Source organism: Heterocephalus glaber, unplaced genomic scaffold (genome assembly GCF_053883595.1).
Source record: "Heterocephalus glaber isolate CG9 unplaced genomic scaffold, H.glaber_assembly_v1.0 deba00000592, whole genome shotgun sequence".
In the NCBI taxonomy this organism is placed as follows: Eukaryota; Metazoa; Chordata; class Mammalia; order Rodentia; family Bathyergidae; genus Heterocephalus; species Heterocephalus glaber.
In genome coordinates, this window is record NW_028258150.1 from 232166 (window position 1) to 251247 (window position 19082).

Genomic DNA, 19082 nt, shown 5'->3' on the forward strand with positions numbered 1-19082 from the left:
AACATTTTCCCTTATAATTTCTTCTTTAAGTTTTATACTTTTAGGCTTTCATATTTAGGTTCACAGATCCCTTCAAGTTATTTTCATGTATGGAAATAAAGGGTGGAGGTTAATTTTTTATATACGGATACCAGATGTTCTAGTGCCATTTGCTGAAAGCACTATCTCTTCCTCGGCTCTTGAATTGAGCTTATAGTCTATAAAATGCTAATGTTAAATAATCTTTCAAAACTCAGTGGACCATATATGTGTGGTTCTATTTCTAGATTCTCTGTTTTCTTCCAATGATCTATATGTCTTTCCTTAAACCAACACTGCCTTGATTACTGTAGCTTTAGAAGAAGTCTTAAAATTAGGTACTAAACGTCTTCCAACACTGTTTTTGTTTTTGTTTTTGTTTTTAACTTTTCTAGGTCCTTTGTACTCCTACATAACTTTTAAATTTCAATATCCAATTCTTCATTTATAGCAAGTATACACAGACCTGAAGTTTTATATATACTGTGTTTTCTAATCCTGCTAAATTCAAGTACAAGTTCTAGGGGCTCCTAGAGATTTCTTAGTATTTTCTCTGTAGATGATCATTTCATCTACATATAAAGATTTTGCTTCTGCTGTGCCAATGCTATCCTAGTTGGGTCATTTTATTGCCAGACTATTTTGGTGGGGACTAGGTTTCAAAGTGTAATGGACAGATAAAGAGTAAGCATATCTGCCATTGTTCCCCACCTTAAGGAGAAAGCATTGTATCTTCTCCATTCATATAAGGCATTCTCGCTGGAAGTATGGAGTACATGTCTTTAATCTGTTAAGAGGGTTCTGTTCTACTTCTAGTCTCCAGATAGTTTTTACCATGAACAGCTGTAGAATTTGGTCCAATACTTTTTCTCCAACTAATGACAAGATCATATGGCTTTTTCCTTCCCTCTGTTAAAATGATGACTTTTGGGGGGGTGGCTCTTCCAATGCTGAACCAACACTGCCAACCCTATAACAAAACCACTTTCTACATACTGCCAGATCTGACTTCTAATAGTTTGTTTTGTTAAACAAATTTCTATCTATGTTCATACTTTTTTCTTCTATTTTCTTTATCCAGTTTTAGGATTAGCACAATGTTGAGTTCCTAAAATGAGGGGAGAAGTGTTCCTTCTTTTTTCTGCTTTAATTGTTTGATATAATTGATCAGTTAAAATGTTTATGAGCCTGTTGTTGTCATATAGGTAGGTTTTCAAGCTAGGAATATACTTTCTTTCATAGGTGCTATTCAAATGTTATATTTCCTCCAGAGTTAGTTTCATTAATTTATCTGCCAAGGTACTTCTTAGAAGTTGTCAAATTTATTTCAAAAAATGTTTTTGTAATATGCTTTTTCTATCCTTTTAAATTCTGTAAAATCTGTCGTAATGTCTCCTAGATCTTGATATTGTAGTTTAAAAATGTATAATTAATATTGTGTAATAGGAAGAAAAGGTCTAAAGGAGCAGGAGAATTGGGAGGGGTAGGGGAAAGGAAAAAATATGAGAAAAGAAAAAAAATGGAAAAAAAGTCTTTGCAAATAGGAAAGGGTGGAGGGGGTGAAGAGAGGGCAAGGAAAGGGGAAAAAAATAAGAATCCAGATACTCATATAATGGTACAAGATCCCAATGATGAATGTAACTGTATTTTATACCTAAAATGTACCAATAAACTTAGTGGGAAAAAAGAAAAGAAAAGAAAAAGAAAAACATATACATAACTGAAGCATTAAGTTCTCTGCTATTGATGAAAATGAGATCTCTTAGTAGAGGAGTAAAAGAAATGGTTTATGGATGGTGAAATTCATGGCTGCTGTGAAACATACATACCTGCAGTGTTATTCTCTTTCAAAACTTCTAAATGCAATCACTGCATACCCTTATGTAAGACAGGAAAATATATTTCTCCTCCAATCAGCAGTCTCTATCAACCTTACAGAAGAATAGACTTAACTGGTAGATATAGGTCAACAGAGAAAAATGATGTCTCAGGTACTTAAACCTCCAGGGATTTTGAGTCTCACACATAGAGAAGCAGCTTGATATAAATCTTAGATAAGAGGAAGGAAGGAAGGAAGGAAGGAAGGAGAGAGAGAAAGAAAGAGAGAAAAAGAAAGAAAGAGAGAGAGAGAGATAGTGAGAGAGAAAAAAAGGAAAAAAAAAGAAGCAAAAAAGCTCCTAAGCAAAATAAGCATTGTGAACCAGTCCACTATGTGATGATGGAAAGATACTGAAATTAGCAGAAACGGAAGGCACTGAAGAAATTCAATGATAAAGTCTCGGGAAAAGCACTCTTTGGATGGGAATATTCAGGAATGGGACATTCTCCACCCTCAGGCAATGGAGGATACAATGTTGCTAATAAAATCTCATGAACATTTCTTTCCAGAGGTCTCTCTCATTTTAAAATATAATATAGTTTTTCTCCATTGACCTATTGATGAGAAAATCCATTATTTTAATGAGCTTTCTAATATAAATTGATCTTTTGATTCCTGGAGTAAATTCTATTTTATTATGGTATGATAACCATTAAAGTACTATAGAACATGACTTTCTTGTGTTTTTAGGAGTCGGTCTATGGTTTTCTTCATGATATCTTTCTGAATAAGGATACACATAGGCTAGAAAGTTTGCATATGAAGCTAATTTCTTACATTTGGGGTAACAATTAAAATGCACAGCCTGTAATCTCTCAAATAAAACATATGATCAAAAAAAACAAGTGCTCATTTAGCTCTCACTCATCTACCACTTTCATAAAATAATATCGCTTTCTGATAGCCCTTTTAGGGTTACCTAACAGAAGAAAGAAGAGGCAATAAAACATGAACTTTGATAGCAGAGTCAAATCCCCACTAGCACATTTCCCACTCCCAGAGGGACGTCCAGGGTGTGAGTCGGTCCTGAGGACAGAGATGTTAGTGCGATTATATTCAGTGCTGTGTCCCCAGAATCTAGAAGAGTGTTTGGGCTTTTATTTTTAAAAGTTTACTCATGAAAAAAAAAAGTTTATTCATGAATTGTTGTGCTTTCTGATTTTACATGATTTTGTTTTGGAAAAATAATATACAGCTAATTATAAATGAAAAATTTCACAAAATGTATAAATTTAAATTCATTGAGTAAAATAAAATCTGATCAGAGTGACATACTGCTACCATTTTGATAAACTCACTTCCAAATTCCTCTCCACCCCTATACACACACAGAATAAAGTACACAGTTTCTATCAGTGTTATTTCATTTTCCATTTTGCAACCTGCTTTTGAAATTCTATACTACATGGCAAACACTTTCTATGTCAGAAAATAGATATAAAATAAATATCACCTTTTAAGTTGATTAATAAGTTGCTGTAGAGCCAGATGTGGTAGCTCATGCCTGTCCTCCCAGCGCTTGGGAAGGTGAAGTAGGAGGATCGCTATGAGTTCAAGGCCAGCCCAGGTTTTTGAGACCTTGTCTCAAAAAAAAACCAACCTAAAATCAGTGTACCGTGGGATATGAAATTGGAAAGAAATGTATAACTAGCTTACTGCATTATATATGAAACAGTATAGCTATGATGTAGTGAAACTAGGAAAATTACTGCACAGGAAATGGCATTGATTTGAACTAATGTATGCAATATCTCTGTACCTAACGAGGCTTTGTGCCTTGTGTCTGTATCATTATCCTTGCCAAAGGAACATTTAAAAAGAAAACAACATCTTTCACCATGAAATCAACACAATTCCGCCCTCAAGTTGAATACTTGGGGAAGCGGATCAGAGAACTCAAAAGCTCCAAATTACAATGAGACATAAAATAGAAGGCAAAGGTACCTGAAGTTGGCAAGAAGCTAGGGACACACATTTTACCAAGTGGATTGGGAGAATCAAAGCCTTCTTGATGGTCTTCTTTGATGACGAGCCTGGACTTGAAATAATTTTGGACAATTGCCTGTCAGAGATTGAAAATTATGCTGTTGAGGAAGGGAAACTGACAAGGAAAAAATATAAACAATATAAAACCACATGGAGGAAAACCAGAAAATTGTGAGGCTTTGTGCATTTGGGCAAAATCAAACTTGAAGGCAACAAAGATCTGTATATAAATTCTAGCTCCACGCCGGTGAATAGACCAGCTTTTATGAATAACTGCTTCACCGTTTTTTAAAAGAAAACAACATCCATTTCTTGTGGAGATAGTATGTGATCTTGTTTTCTAATGTTGAGCACAATGCCTAAGTCTAAGTCAATGTCCAATCATTTACTGGAGGAGGGGAGGACCTGTACCGACTCTGTGAACAGTTATTGCAGAATTTCACAGTGTATTACAGTTTCTTGTATAAAGTCATGCTCATGTTGATTTTAGTGTAAGCCAGTTCCATAGTGATTTGAGCTCTGTCATTCCTAACCTCATTTTCTCCATTTTTTCCCATTTTCTCCTTCATTTATTTTCATTTTCTCCCCTTTTTTCTCAACTAAGTTCCCCAGGCTGGCCTTGAATCTGGGATCCTGATGCGTCAGCCTCCTGGGTAGTTAGGATTACAGCATGTACCACCATACTCAGTTAAAAGATTTTTCTCTTTAACGCAGGTGAGGAAGGAAGAGGATATTCTTCCATGCTCTGTAATTTAAGCTGTTAAGAAAAAACTGAACTGCCCTGTAGTCACTCACCTGCTCAGTAATTTTGAACACAGATTATGCACAAACTCAAATATTCAAATCAGTTTTATTTTAAAATGGGTGGCAACCTCTTGGGTCTCACTGTGACAATATGAATTCTCAGTGGGTGACTTACCCCTTCTCCCCCATTGTACCTTGTGTCCTCCATCCACAACTGCTCATTTTTTCCCAGAGATTCTTCATGGCATTTTTCACCTCTGAATTTCTCAGGGTATAAATAAGGGGATTGAACATGGGTGTCAAAATACAATAAAACACCGCCACTATTTTGTCTATGGCTAAAGTAGATGATGGACGCATGTAAATAAATATACAGGGCACAAAGAACAAGGCCACCACTGTGAAGTGGGCCCCGCAGGTGGAGAGGGCTTTGCATCTCCCCTCTGTACTGCGGGACCTCAAGGACTTCAGGATGACAACGTAGGAGGCAGCCAGCAGCAGGAAGTTCAGCAGGCAGATCACACCGCTGTTGGCCACCACCAACAGGCCCGTGACGTGGGTGTCAGTGCAGGCCAGCTCCAGCAGAGGGTACAAGTCACAGACAAAGTGGTCGATCACATTGGGCCCACAGAAGGGCAAGCAAAGGGCCAGGAGGAGCTGAACCAACGAGTGCAAGAAGCCCCCCAGCCAAGCCAGTGCCACCAGCACGGCACAGAGGGTCCTGGTCATGATGGTCGTGTAGTGCAGGGGCCTGCAGATAGCCACATAGCGGTCATAGGCCATCACCGTGAGCAGAATGATCTCAGTTCCTCCCAGTAAATGAGCAACAAAGAACTGGGCCAGGCAGCCCTCAAAAGACATGGCTCTCCCCTCATACAGTGAGCCAGCAATGAGTTTGGGGGTCATACATGATGAATAGCAAGTATCAATGAAGGACAAATATGAGAGGAAAAAGTACATAGGGGAGCCCAGTCTGGGGCTGAAGATAATAGTGATCATGATAAATAGGTTGCCCCCAACAGAGATGAGGTAGACACAAAGAAAGAGCACAAATAAAACTCTTTGTACCTCGGGATTTTGTGACAGTCCCAGCATGAGAAACTCTGTGATATTTCTTGGACTATCCATGAATCCTGAGCTGTAGTAAGAGATACACCAAGACATTTTTGTTACTATGTCTTTCAAGGAGACATAGTTTTGTTACTATGACATTTCAAGAAACTGTGGCAGATCACTGTTGTTGGGATATGATTAACCTACACCCTGAATCCCTAAGCAAGGACCTGCTGCTGATGTTATCGTGTTTTTGCATTTCTAATTAGTAATTTTGATTGAGAGCGGAGTTCAGTAAGGGACAAAATAAATAACCCTTGCAATATTGCATCTCTTGCTGTTTGAAAAATAAGAATCAATTTTTTAAAAAATAAGAATCAGTTTTATAAGGAAATGAATTAGCAAGCTATGGAATAGTATGTAGTTCTACAAAAGAATTTTTAAAATTCATTTTTCTCAGATGGAAAATATCTTTGTAGAGTTTTTGTGATGATATTCTGCAGCACAGTTCAGAAACTATAGTTAATGATAGTCTATTGTACGTTTTATGAAGATCTAGAAGAGGAAAACTTGACAGTTCCAAACATAAAGAAATGATAAGGCATGGGAAATGTCAATTACTCTTTTTTTTTAATCAATGCATGCTGTTGACCTATCTTGAAATATCACACTCTACCCCATTTATATATATAATTATTATTATGTGTTAATCAAAAAATTCTGAACAATTTATAAATGGGAAAAATCATCACTTGGTATACCACAAATGTACATAATTATTATTTGTCAGCTAGAGTGATTTTTAATTATATACTTCTCATTAAAAATAACTAGTTATAGGAAAATAATTTCCTCAAATATTCCCTACAATTGCTTCTTTTTAGAGGGATAGTTCCAACTCCCAGTTGCACTTCTGAGTCCATTGAGAGTCTCCTCAGAACTGAACTCCTCATCTTACTCCATTGGTACTTGCTCCTTTTTTTATATTTCCTTCACTCCCCATTCACCAAAAATAAGGCAGTCACCCTGACCTCTCCCTTTACTAGTCCATCTCATAATTCCAAAATTGGCCTTAACATTTACTCATGTATTCTTCTATTTAGTCTCAAATATTCCAAAACCTTTTCTCAGCAGCAGCCATGCCTTCAACACCCTTCTCAGCCCTAAATTTAGGTCAATTGGCAAAATAAGCCACTACTCCTGACCTCTTTCAATATTTCTCACATGGAGAAATACTGGTGCTTATGTTCAGCTGCCCTTTTGGGTTTTGTTGTAGAAAGGTCTTAGGCTTGGGGCAAAAACAAGAGCAAACTTCTGGCATTCTAACCCAAATGAGTGGTTGCATGAATAGTTTGATTTCAGAAACAGAAAATACTATGATTTTAACCCAGCAGAGGAGCATTTGAGTCTGTTCTAAGATACCCTGATTGCAGGGGACTATAGTATCGATTATGCCCAAAGCAAGCTGTGAAGAGTTAACCCCACAACTGGATTGTTTATAGAAGTGAGTCTGGCTGAAGCCTACGCGCCAAGGTCAGAGTAACTCGCACTCAAATTGTGTTCCCACAACTAAAACCTTCTGACTAGAAGGATAATATTTTAATTACAATCATAGATTTTGTCTATTCTTTTCCTAATTCGAGAGTGCTTTGTCTTGTCCTTTATGAGCTTTGTTTACATTAATTTCCATAGAAACTGCACATAGCTCGCCTTTACCCCAGTTGATTGCCAATAAAAGTCAGTGCCTGGGACTGGCCAGTGCCTGTGTGTGTTGCACTGGCACTGATCATCCTGGCACCCTGCTTTCTCTCTCCTAGTTCTGTGCTCAGTGTATTTATTTCTCAGGCCTGAGTCGTCTACTAGGCAGGGCACTGGAACCTAACTGCAGGGGTCTCTGGTACCTGCTAGTGGCCTTCACCACCCTGGTCCATTTCTAATCACCTCTCAGGCTGAAGAAGTACCACGCTGTAAGTGGATCAGCAAAGAACGCTTCCTAGAATAAAGTAAAAACAGATTACAATAGAGTTGATGTGTGGGAAAGTCTTAGACCCTCCATTGACTCATTCATTGATTCATTCACCATGTGTCTCAGGCCCACTGCTAGGGAAACCGTAGAATGAAATTAGTTGGTCCTATTCATACAGAAAATGTGGTGCTTAGTGCTGTGTTCAAAATTTGGTCAAGAAATGGAATGAGCATGAGGCAGAGTCCACCCCAACCTGGAGGCAAAGAGTGGAATCGCTTCTCAGCCTTTTGGCTAAGATCAAATGGAGGCAAAGAGTGGAAACATTCTGAATACACTCACAAATGCTAAACTCAGCTTCCTAACCACCAGGGCCTCTAGGTGTCATGCTGCACGTCCATGCTCAACTCTTGTCTGTGTCCCTCACCACCACTTGGCCCTTCTTCCAGGCCTCCTCTTCCTTCACCCTGTGTCCCACCACATGTCCCAGCCATCCCAGCCCCTAACTTTACATCTCCTTCACTGCAAGTTCTGAAATGCTCTCCTCTGCCTCTAAGCTCCCAGTCCTGATTTCCAAAGCTGGTGATTAAGGCTCAGTAATCTCAAAGACCCTGACAACATTGCTGATGCTTCCAGCCCTCAATCATGATCTTAACAATTGAGAGAAGAAAGGAAAGAAAGAAAGAAAGAAAGAAAGAAAGAAAGAAAGAAAGAAAGAAAGAAAGAAAGAAAGAAAGAAAGAAAGAAAGAAAGAAAGAAAAAAAGAAAGAAAGAAAGAAAGAGTAAGAAAAGGATGGCTTTCACCAGAATGCTTACAAAATCTCGGAAGAAAGTGCTATGGAATTGCCACATAAATCTGTTACTCCTCCCAAGTAAGATAGCTAAATATATTTTTCCTATTTTTAAAAAGCTGAATCTTTTTAGGAAAGGCCTTAATAAAAGTTTGCATCGACTGTGTACTTATATTCTGACAAAACCAAAGATATCTGGCAGAAGACTAATATGTCGATTGGACATTCAGTGGCTGGGTCTGGCAGCTCTCAGAGCTCAGGAGCTACCCTGAGATCTGAAGAAAACAACAAACCATGGAAGTTCCAACTCCTCCATTCAACCGCCTTAACCTCAGCTTCTTCGCTCATAAACTAAAGACATCACAACTTACTCTACCTGACTCTGGAGATGTTGAAAAAATCACATGAGGAAATATAATATATGAACAAACTCTGGACACCAGATGACTCTAGGGGGAAAATGTAAATTTTCATGTGTTACTATTTGTGTGTCTCCTTCCTCGCTTCAGATCCTTTTGTCAAGTTTAAAATATGATTTGGGAAACTTTAGTCAAATTTCAGCACAGGGAAAAATAAACTTGGAGTCACAAAGAGCCCAGCAGAGTATTTCTTGCCTTTCCATGCAGGAAACAGGAGAAAATTTGAATTTAACAAAAAAAGATATGAACAATGATAGGAAACTTCCTTGTGCAGCCAGGTTGAAAGACTTTAATAACGTACAGTTTTATTCCCTTGTTTAGACATTTTCTCTAGGAAAAAGTCTGAAAGGTTGAAATTTTCGGAAATAGGTGAAATTTGGATTCTGCTTATAAGGGTGATTCCCAGCAAGCTGCTGTAACCACCGAACCATCGAACTCACCTGGTCCACATCCTTCTCCCTGACTGGTTGGCTCCCTGGAGCCAGAAGAAGGAAGAAGGGGAGAGGGGAGAAGGGTGCTCTGTCCCCTGGCTGATCCCAGCTCTGACGCCTGCTGTCTGGACTCTTGAATGAAGTCACTAAATATCTGACCCCATCATCCTTTCTGCTTTGACAGTTGAAGCAAACTGAAGTTGTCTTCCATGTGTGCCTGAGCAGGCTAGCCAGCTCCTGTAAGGAAACAACCCCCTCCACCTCCCATGCTGGAAGACGTTGGCCCTGGACCAGTACTGTAAACAATCATGGTCCTCTGACACCCTGCCTCAGAGGCCACCAAGTCTCCTGAGTGGGACCAGGGCTCAGAGAGCTGGACAAGGTCTCTCGCAAACACAGAATGTGTGGCCCCCAGGTTTCAGTCGACCAGGGTCACTCTTTACCACCCAAATAAAGCAGCTCCACTTTCAGCCCTGGGTGTCTGCAGAAATTCCCTCCCACTCAGTTTTCTCTTCTGGTCTTTTCTCATCAAATAAATTATTTAACTTGTGACCTTCTGTGCCTCCCTTTTCTGCAAAAAAGGTGTCCACCACTTAAGGTCACGAGGAAGATAAAATGAGCCCATCTATTCAAGGGGCTTAGAGCAGTGTCCGGCATCAGGGTGACTGGTGTGGAGGTATTTGCCATCACTACCACTGCTGTTCACATCATGTCATCGTTATTATCACCCATGTTACTATTCCCTGACTGTGTGCAGCCAGCCTCATCACCACCTCTCTGATCCACTGCATCCTCCTCCTTCCCTTCAGCGTGTGGACCCTTGACTGAATTGCATGACTCAAGGGTCAGAAAGGAAGTATGATCATCACAAGGAACTTGCCAATTCCAATATCAGGGCCCACCAGCCATGCCACAAGCCAAGGTGGATGTCAGCTGAGTGTGAGGGTGTTGAAAAACCATAGAAAGTGGAGGCCCACTGGGTACTGGGAAGGGTAGGTAAACTGAAGCCACATGCGTGCAATGTGTGTGTTATAAAATATAATCGTTAAGCTATCACTCACAAACCTACTCGCCAACATAGTAACTAAAACATTCTTAATCATTTGTATCTGTGCAATTATTCTCTATCCCATTTCTCTGCCTCAACTTTCTTACTCCATGAAAATAATTGTAATGAGTGCAAAGGCATTCATGACCAAAATATTGTTTACTTTTACATCTTGTTTCTGATTTTATCAAAGCAGTGTCACTCATCCATAGTCTTCTGCTCAATATTATATTTCAAAGGGGCATCCACATTGTGGCATGACATAGTTCATCATTTTTAATACTGTACAGTATTCTGTTGAATGAATATGCCACTTCTCCCCAAAGTTCTTGTTGACCTAACATGCGCAATGAGGTTAGCCTATGTCTGGCACATATTAGAGCTCAATAAATACTGGCTCAGAGCCCGCTGCAGACAGGCAGGTCTGCCCACACCCTACCGAGGTCCCCAGTCCCGCGGAAGACGCCGAATCACCCCACTGCAGACAGGCAGCCACCTGATTCCACATTACCAAGGTGCAGAGGACACCAGACCACCAGACCAAGGTACTGAGTCCCACTGTTCCCGGCCCATAGGTAGGGGATTCTGAGCCATCGTCCCACTGTTCCTGGCCCAGAGGAAGGGGCTTCCGGGCCACCATCCCTCCCGCTGCTCCCAGCCCACAGGAAAGGGCTTTTGGGTCACCATCCCTACCGCTGCTCCTGGCCCCTGTCCCACCTCACCCAGCTCAGAGGAGGTAATCCGTGCAGGCGCTAACAGCCCCCTGCCCCAGTTGAAATGAGAAAACACATAAATAAGTCTCAAAACCAGACTTCCAGATCACCTACAGCAACCCCAAAGGGAAATGAGATGGAACCCTCTGATACTCAACCACCTGGACCCACTGAACTGGCAACAAAAGCGGATCTGGAAAAAATGAAATCAGAAATAATTTCTGAGATAACAGGAGAAATTGTGCCCTTAGTGCAAGACATGATTAATAAATCTAGAGAGGAGCTGAGGAACATGATGGAATCCCAACATAAGAAACAAATGGAATCCATAAAACAGATGCAAATAGATTTCCAGGACATGAAAAACTCCATTGAAAGTCTACACAGCAGAATGAGCCAGTGTGAGGACAGAATTTCAGATATAGAAGATAAGATTGCAATTAGTAACCAGGAAAAGAAAAATTGCTTCAAAATTATGAGGGAACATGAGAAATCAATCCAGCAGCTGCTAGATGATGCAAAAAAGAATAACATAAGACTGATTGGGCTCAATGAAGAAACAGGAGAGAGTGGCGAAGACATATAAAAATCTCTTCACAGAAATAATGGCAGAAAACTTCCCAAGCAGGGGAAAAGAGCTTGACATACAGATAAGTGAGCCATATAGGACTCCAAATAGCCTTGATCAAAAAAAATCTACACATAGGCATATAATTGTTAAGATTCCAGAAACACAACAGAAGAACAAAGTTCTCCAAGCAGTCAGAGAAAAGAAACAAATCACATACAAAGGAAAGCCCATCACAATCACAGCAGACTTCTCAACACAAACCATCAAGTCAAGAAGAGCTTGGACTGACATATTCCAAGCCCTAAAAGAAAACAGCCTCCAACCCAGATTGATGCACCCTGCAAAACTATCTTTCAAAATGGATGGAGAAATAAGATACTTTCATGACAAAGAGCACCTTAGGAACTTCGTGAATATCAAACCAGCACTCCAAAGAATTTTACACAATAGCCTAGGAACAGACATTGAGGATCACAACCCCAGGAAGCAAAGCAGAATGAATCCATCTGGCATGACAAGAAATTAAATGTAAAGGGGGAGAACCCAACAAAAAGAAAAAGTCATGGCAATGATAAGTCAATACATTTCAGTTGTAACCATCAACGTGAATGGTCTCAATTCACCAATCAAAAGAAATAGACTGGCAGAATGGGTCAAGAAGCAAAACCCAACAATATGCTGCATACAAGAAGCACACTTAATTCAAAAGGAAACTCATAGACTGAAAGTTAAAGGGTGGAAAACAATACTCCATGCAATGGGAACCCCCAAAATAGCAGGAGTGGCTATCCTCTTTGCAGATCAAGTAGATTTCAAACCAACACTGATTAAGAGAGATGAAGAAGGACACTACATCCTTGTAAAGGGAAGAATCCAAGAGGAAGAGATGACAATCATAAATATCTATGCACCAAACACTTGTGCACCCAACTATATAAAACAAATACTAATGGACATGAAAAGTCATATATGCACTAATACAATGGTAGTGGGGGACCTCAACACCCCACTGTCACAAATAGATAGATCAACTAGACTAAAAATAAGTAATGAAATACTAGAACTCAATCGAACTCTTGAACAAATGAACTGAACAGATGTTTACAGAGTCTTCCACCCCACAAAATCAGAATACACATTTTTCTCAGCTGCACATGGGTCACTCTCCAAAATAGACCACATACTCACACATAGAACATGTTTAAGTAAGTGCAAAGGAATTGAAGTTATCCCCTGTGTATTATCAGACCATAGCGTGATGAAGTTGGAGATCCATAGCAAAAGAAACTCAAAAAATTTCATAAACACATGGAAATTGAACAACACACTTCTGAATAACCAATGGGACACAGAGGAAATTAAAGAAGAAATCAGACAATTCCTTCAATTAAATGACAATGACAATACAACATATCGGAATCTATGGGACACAATGAAAGCAGTCTTACGAGGGAAATTTATAGCAGTGAATATGCATATTAGGAAAACAGAATGAGCCCAATTAAACACCTGATGCTGAACCTCAAGCTTCTAGAAAAAGAAGAGCAAGACAACCCCAAAGCTCATACAAGGGAAGAAATTATAAAGATCAGAGGAGAAACGAATGCAATGGAGACTAAGAGAATGATACAAAAAAATCAATGAAGCCAAGAGTTGGTTCTTTGAAAGAATCAACAAAATTGATAAACCTTTAGTCAACCTTGTCAGAAAAAGGAAAGAAAAGGCCCAAATCCATGCAATTAGCAATGAAAAGGGTGAAACTACAACAGACCCAGCAGAAATCCAGATGATCATCAGTACCTACTTCCAGAACCTATACACCAATAAGATGGACAACACAGAAGAAATGGACAGATTCCTAGATACATATGAATTTCCAAAGTTGAATGAAGAAGACCTGAATATTCTGAACAACCCAATATCAACCAATGAAATTGAAAACATAATTAAAAACTTATCACCTAAGGAAAGCCCGGGCCCCGATGGCTTCACTGCTGAATTCTACAAGACATTTAGAGAGGAACTGCTGCTACTACTGTTTAAACTCTTCAATGAAATTGAAAGGGAAGCAATACTCCCAAATTCATTCCTGGAAGCAAGCATCACCTTGATCCCCAAAGCAGAGAAAGACCCAACTGAAAAAGAGAACTATAGGCTAATCTCACTAATGAACATAGATGCAAAAATCCTTAATAAGATACTGGCAAACAGAATGCAGAAGATCATCAAGATCATACACCCTGATCAAGTGGGATTCATCCCAGGGATGCAGGGATGGTTCAATATACGAAAATCAATTAATGTAATACACTATATCAATAGAGCCAAGGACAAAAACCATATGATTTTCTCCATAGATGCAGAAAAAGCATTTGACAAAATCCAACATGCATTTATGATAAAAACCCTACAAAAAATTGGAATAGATGGTCTCTACCACAAAATGATAGAAACCATCTATGAAAAACCAACAGCCAATATCATACTAAATGGTCAAAAACTGAAATCCTTCCCACTAAAATCAGGAACAAGACAAAGATGTCCACTATCACCACTCTTGTTCAATATAGTTCTGGAAACATTAGCCCCGGCAATCAGACAAGAGAAAGAAATAAAAGGAATAAAGATAGGAAATGAAGAAGTCAAATTGTCATTATTTGCAGATGACATGATACTCTATACAGAAGACCCCAAGAACTCCACCAAAAGTCTTCTCGACTTAATAACCAAATTCAGTCAAGTAGCTGGTTACAAGGTCAACACACAAAAATCAATAGCTTTCCTCTACACCAATGACAGACTGACTGAGAGAGAAATAGGGCAAATAATTCCTTTCACAATAGCACCCAGAAAACTGAAATACCTAGGAATCATCCTAACGAAAGAAATCAAAGACCTCTTCTCTGAAAACTATGGCACTCTGAAAAGAGAGATTGAAGATGATATCAGAAAATGGACAGACTTCCCCTGCTCCTAGGTAGGAAGGATTAATATAGTGAAAATGGCCATACTTCCAAAACTGCTATATAGATTTAATGCAATTCCAATTGAGATCCCAGCAGCATACTTCATAGACCTCGAGAAAACAATCCAAAAATTCATTTGGAATAAGAAGAGACCCAGAATAGCAAAAGCAATTCTAGGTAACAGAGACATGGCAGAGGGTATCCCAATCCCCAACCTGCAACTATACTACAAAGCTATGGTGATAAAAACAGCATAGTACTGGCAAAGAAACAGGCTTGAGGACCAGTGGAACAGATTAGAAGATGCAGAAACAACGCCAGACACACTCAGCCATCTCATCTTCGATAAAGGAGCCAAACACCCTCACTGGAGGAAAGATAGCCTCTTTAATAAATGGTGCTGGAAAAATTGGGCTTCAACTTGCCAAAGATTAAAACTAGACCTGTATCTCTCACCATGCACTAAACTAAAATCAAAATGAATTAAAGATCTAAATATTAAAATAGAAACTCTGAACCAGTTGGAACAGAGGTTAGGTAGAACCCTTGAAGACATGGGTGTAGGAAAAGATTTTATGAACAAAACCTCAGTTGCCCGTGAACTAGCACAAACAATCAACAAATGGGATCTCTTCTTATTAAAAAGCTTCTGCACAGCAAGAGAAACCACCAGCAGTGTGAAGAGACAACCCACAATGTGGGAAAAAATCTTCACCTGCTCTTCCTCAGACAAAGGTCTACTATCTCAAATCTCTAAAGAACTTAAAAAGATCAGACCTCCCAAATTTAAAGACCCGATCCAAAAATGGGCATCTGAAATGAACAGACATTTCTCAGACAAAGAAGTAGAAATAGCAAATAAATACATGAGAAAATGTTCAACGTCACTGGTCATTCGAGAGATGCAAATGAAAACAACACTGAGATTCCACTTCACTCCAGAAAGAATGGCTGCTATCATGAAATCAACCAATACCAAATGCTGGTGGGGCTGTGGGGAAAGAAGAACCCTTCTCCACTGCTGGTGGGAGTGTAGACTGCTCCAAGCACTGTGGAAATCAGTATGGAGATACCTCAAAGAACTAGGACTGGAAATCCCATTTGACCCTGCTATTCCACTGCTGGGGATCTTCCCCAAAGAATTAAAAGAATCATACCACAGTGATATATGTGCACCCATGTTCATAGCAGCACAGTTTGTAATAGCTAAAACTTGGAAACAGCCCAAATGCCCATCAACTGGAGACTGGATAAAGAAAATGTGGTTTTTTTATAAAATGGAGTACTACTCAGCCATAAAAAATGAGAAATTAGAGACATTTATAGCTAAGTGGATGCACATTGAGGTGATACTCTTAAGTGAAATAAATAGGACACAGATGTGTAAATACCAAATAGTTTCTCTGGTGTGAGAAACTGTAAGTGTAAATAAGGACTAAATGTATAATAGGTCATGTGAAATAGGAAGAAAAGGGGCAAAGGGGAAGGAAGTGGGAGGGCTAAGGGAAAGGATGGAAGGGAATGGCATTAATATGAGAAAATGGAAAAATAGGAACAAAATTTTTGTAAATAGGGAGGGCTGGAGGGGTTGAAGGGAGGGCGGGGCAAGGGTGAAAAACAACCAAGAGAGACTATGTAAAGGTGCAAATTTCCAATGATGAATGTCATTATATTGTATACCTAAAATGTACCAATGATTAGAATGAATTATCGATAATGTAAAATAGGAAGAAAAGGTCCAAAGGGGTAGGGGTAGTGGGAGGCACAGGGGAAAGGAAAGAAGGGAAAGGAAAAAATGATGAGAAATGGAAAAAATGGAAATAAAGTCTTTGTAAATAGGGAAGGGTGGAGGGGGTGAAGGGAGGGCTAGGAATGGGGAAAAAATAAGAACCAAGATACATTATATAAAGGTACAATTCCCAATGAGAAATGTAATTGTGTTGTATACCTACAATGTACCAATAAAAGAATTTAATACAAAATAAATAAATAAATAAATAAATACTGGCTCAGTGAAATATGATGCACAGTTGTAAAGCCCTATATATATACAAGTTACTGTCATTTTTTTTTTTGCAAAAATTTTAGGGCCAACGTGTTCAACTGAAATTTCACAAGATTGGCATTATTGCTTAAAGTGTTTGAATTGGTTACATTAAAAAACTAAGGTACTGATTATTTTAAGTAAAAATTACAAGTCTTTTTTTAGCAACAAAATCAAGTGAAAGCCACACAAATACAGTAACTGTTTTTGTTCTACAGACATGGGAGCCATTCCCCCCTCCAGCCTTCCCACGGGCGGGTGGACCGAGGCGCTTCCCCTGGGCAGGGGCCGAGCTGGTCTCACCCCTGCCTCTCCCCTGTCCCCTCCTCACCGGGGCACCAGGGGCGGAGGCCTCAGGCCCGGGGTCGTCATAGAACTGAGTCGCTGACCACCCTGGCCCGGCCGCCTTCTCCCTCCTCAGCCGGTCAGGTGGTTGATCCTCGTGCCCCGCTGCAGCGCACGGAGGGAAGGAGGAGGTGACCCCGGATGCCCCTGCGTCACCCCTGGGAGGCCTACAGCTCCGCCAGGGAGGAGGAGGACGACGCCGACGAAGGGGAGGAGGTAGTTACATCAAGCAGGGTGGCAGGCAGACCCAAAGGATATGGTGAAGTTTCCAGGACCTTTGGAAAACCAGAGATCGTCTTTCTTAATGGAAAAGGCAATCTCTAGGGAAGCCCAGATGTGGAAGGAGAATGTGCCGCAAATACCTACAAATCAGTGTTTCTCCATCCCAGAAAGATGAAGTAATTCAGTGGCTGGCCAAGCTCAAGCACCAATTCAACCTCTACCCAGAAGCATTTGCTCTGCCTAGCAGTCTTTTGGACAGGCTTTTAGCTGCTGTAAAGGCCCAGCCAAAATACTTGAGTTGTATTGCAATTAACTGCTTTGTCCTAGCTGCCAAGACTGTTGAAGAGGATGAGAAAATTCCAGTACTGAAGGTATTGGCAAGAGACACTTTCTGTGGATGTTCCTCTTCTGAAATTTTGAGAATGGAGAGAATTATGCTGGATAAATTGAATTGGGATTTTCACACGGCGACACCATTGGATTTTCTTCACATTTTCCACACCATTTCAGTGTCAACTAGGCCTCAGTTACTTTTCAGTTTGCGCAAATTGAGCCGTCTCAACGTTTGGCAGTCCTTACCAAACAGCCACTTCACTGTATGGCCTGCAACCAACTTCTGCAGTTCAAAGGATCCATGCTTGCTCTGGCCATGGTTAGCTTGGAAATGGAGAAACTCATGCCTGATTGGCTTCCTCTTACAATTGAACTGCTCCAGAAAGCACAGATGAATAGCTCCCAGTTGATCCACAGTCGGGAGCTTGTGGCTCATCACCTTTCTACTCTGCAGTCTTCCCTGCCTCTCAATTCCATTTATGTCTCAAGCACACCCTGGTACCTGTGACAAAGGAGCGTTCAGATTACATCCCTCCTTTGTCTCAGGCCCAGATTTCTCCAAGGACAACAGCAAGCCAGAAGTGCAGCCAGAGGTCCAGCAGCCTTCTGCCATCATCTCCCAGCTGCCAGTGGGTGCAAGCACACCTCTGCTAAACGTAAAGTGGAGGAAATGGAAGTGGATGACTTCTATGATGGAATCAAGCAGCTCTATAATGAAGATAATGCTGCACAAAATGTGGCTTCTGTGTGTGGCACTGATTTATCAAGACAAGAGGGACATGCTTGCCCTTGTCCACCTTTGCAGCCCGTTTCTGTCATGTAGTTCCAATATGTGTTACCTTCCAGTGCAAACTAAGGTTGGCTACTTTGGGAACAATCTATAAAACTAGGAAAGGCTATGGAGGGATGTATACCTTATCAGGTTGATTTGAAGTGAGCCAGAAAAAAAAACACACCCTCATTTACTTGTGCGGTTAATTATAATTCAGCGTTGTTTAAAGGCCAAAAAATACCTACCAAAACATTTTTTAAAAGTAAATTTCTTTATAGTATGTCAGTTCTGTTCTTTTCTTTGCTAAAATGTAGCTTGCCCCATGTCAAAAAATTACAATATTTGGAAAAAAATTCCAAAATTCACAGCTATCAACTCATTTCCCCAGCATCCTGATTTATTTTCCTCTTGCTTTTGCTTGCTTCTTCATTGAATTCTTAACAAATTTTATGCCTGTTGATCTATGTTCTCTGATTTCCACTGAATAGGGAACCTACCCAAGTTTTTTTGTTTTTTTAAGCAAAGTTAGTGTGACTGCCGTATTTAATCCATGGTTTAGATTCCAGTTAGTGTGGAAAGTGTACTTTGGAATTATCCAGATGAATCAGCGGTGATAATAGACAAAGTTCTCACATTACCACATGGATTTTGTTTCTCATTTCAATTTTTAGAGTTTAAAAACAAAATTACTGCTTTATCTTAAACTTTAAAAGGGCATGTAACTAGAACACATAGATCTGTTGAAATCATTTTTGACATTTGTATGAAAGAATTTGTGACAAAG

General features: G+C 39.9%; 1 protein-coding gene and 1 pseudogene across 1 annotated transcript; one reads left to right on the forward strand and one right to left on the reverse strand.

Annotated features, from left to right (window-relative positions):
* Nucleotides 1–4798: 4798 nt before the first annotated feature.
* LOC101724681 (olfactory receptor 4C3D) lies at nucleotides 4799–5755 on the reverse strand. Its single transcript, XM_004852601.3, has one exon. It carries the CDS (start codon nucleotides 5753–5755, stop codon nucleotides 4799–4801), a length of 957 nt encoding a protein of 318 aa, XP_004852658.3.
* Nucleotides 5756–17112: 11357 nt separating this feature from the next.
* LOC101725288 (cyclin-I-like) lies at nucleotides 17113–18349 on the forward strand (annotated as a pseudogene).
* Nucleotides 18350–19082: the final 733 nt, after the last annotated feature.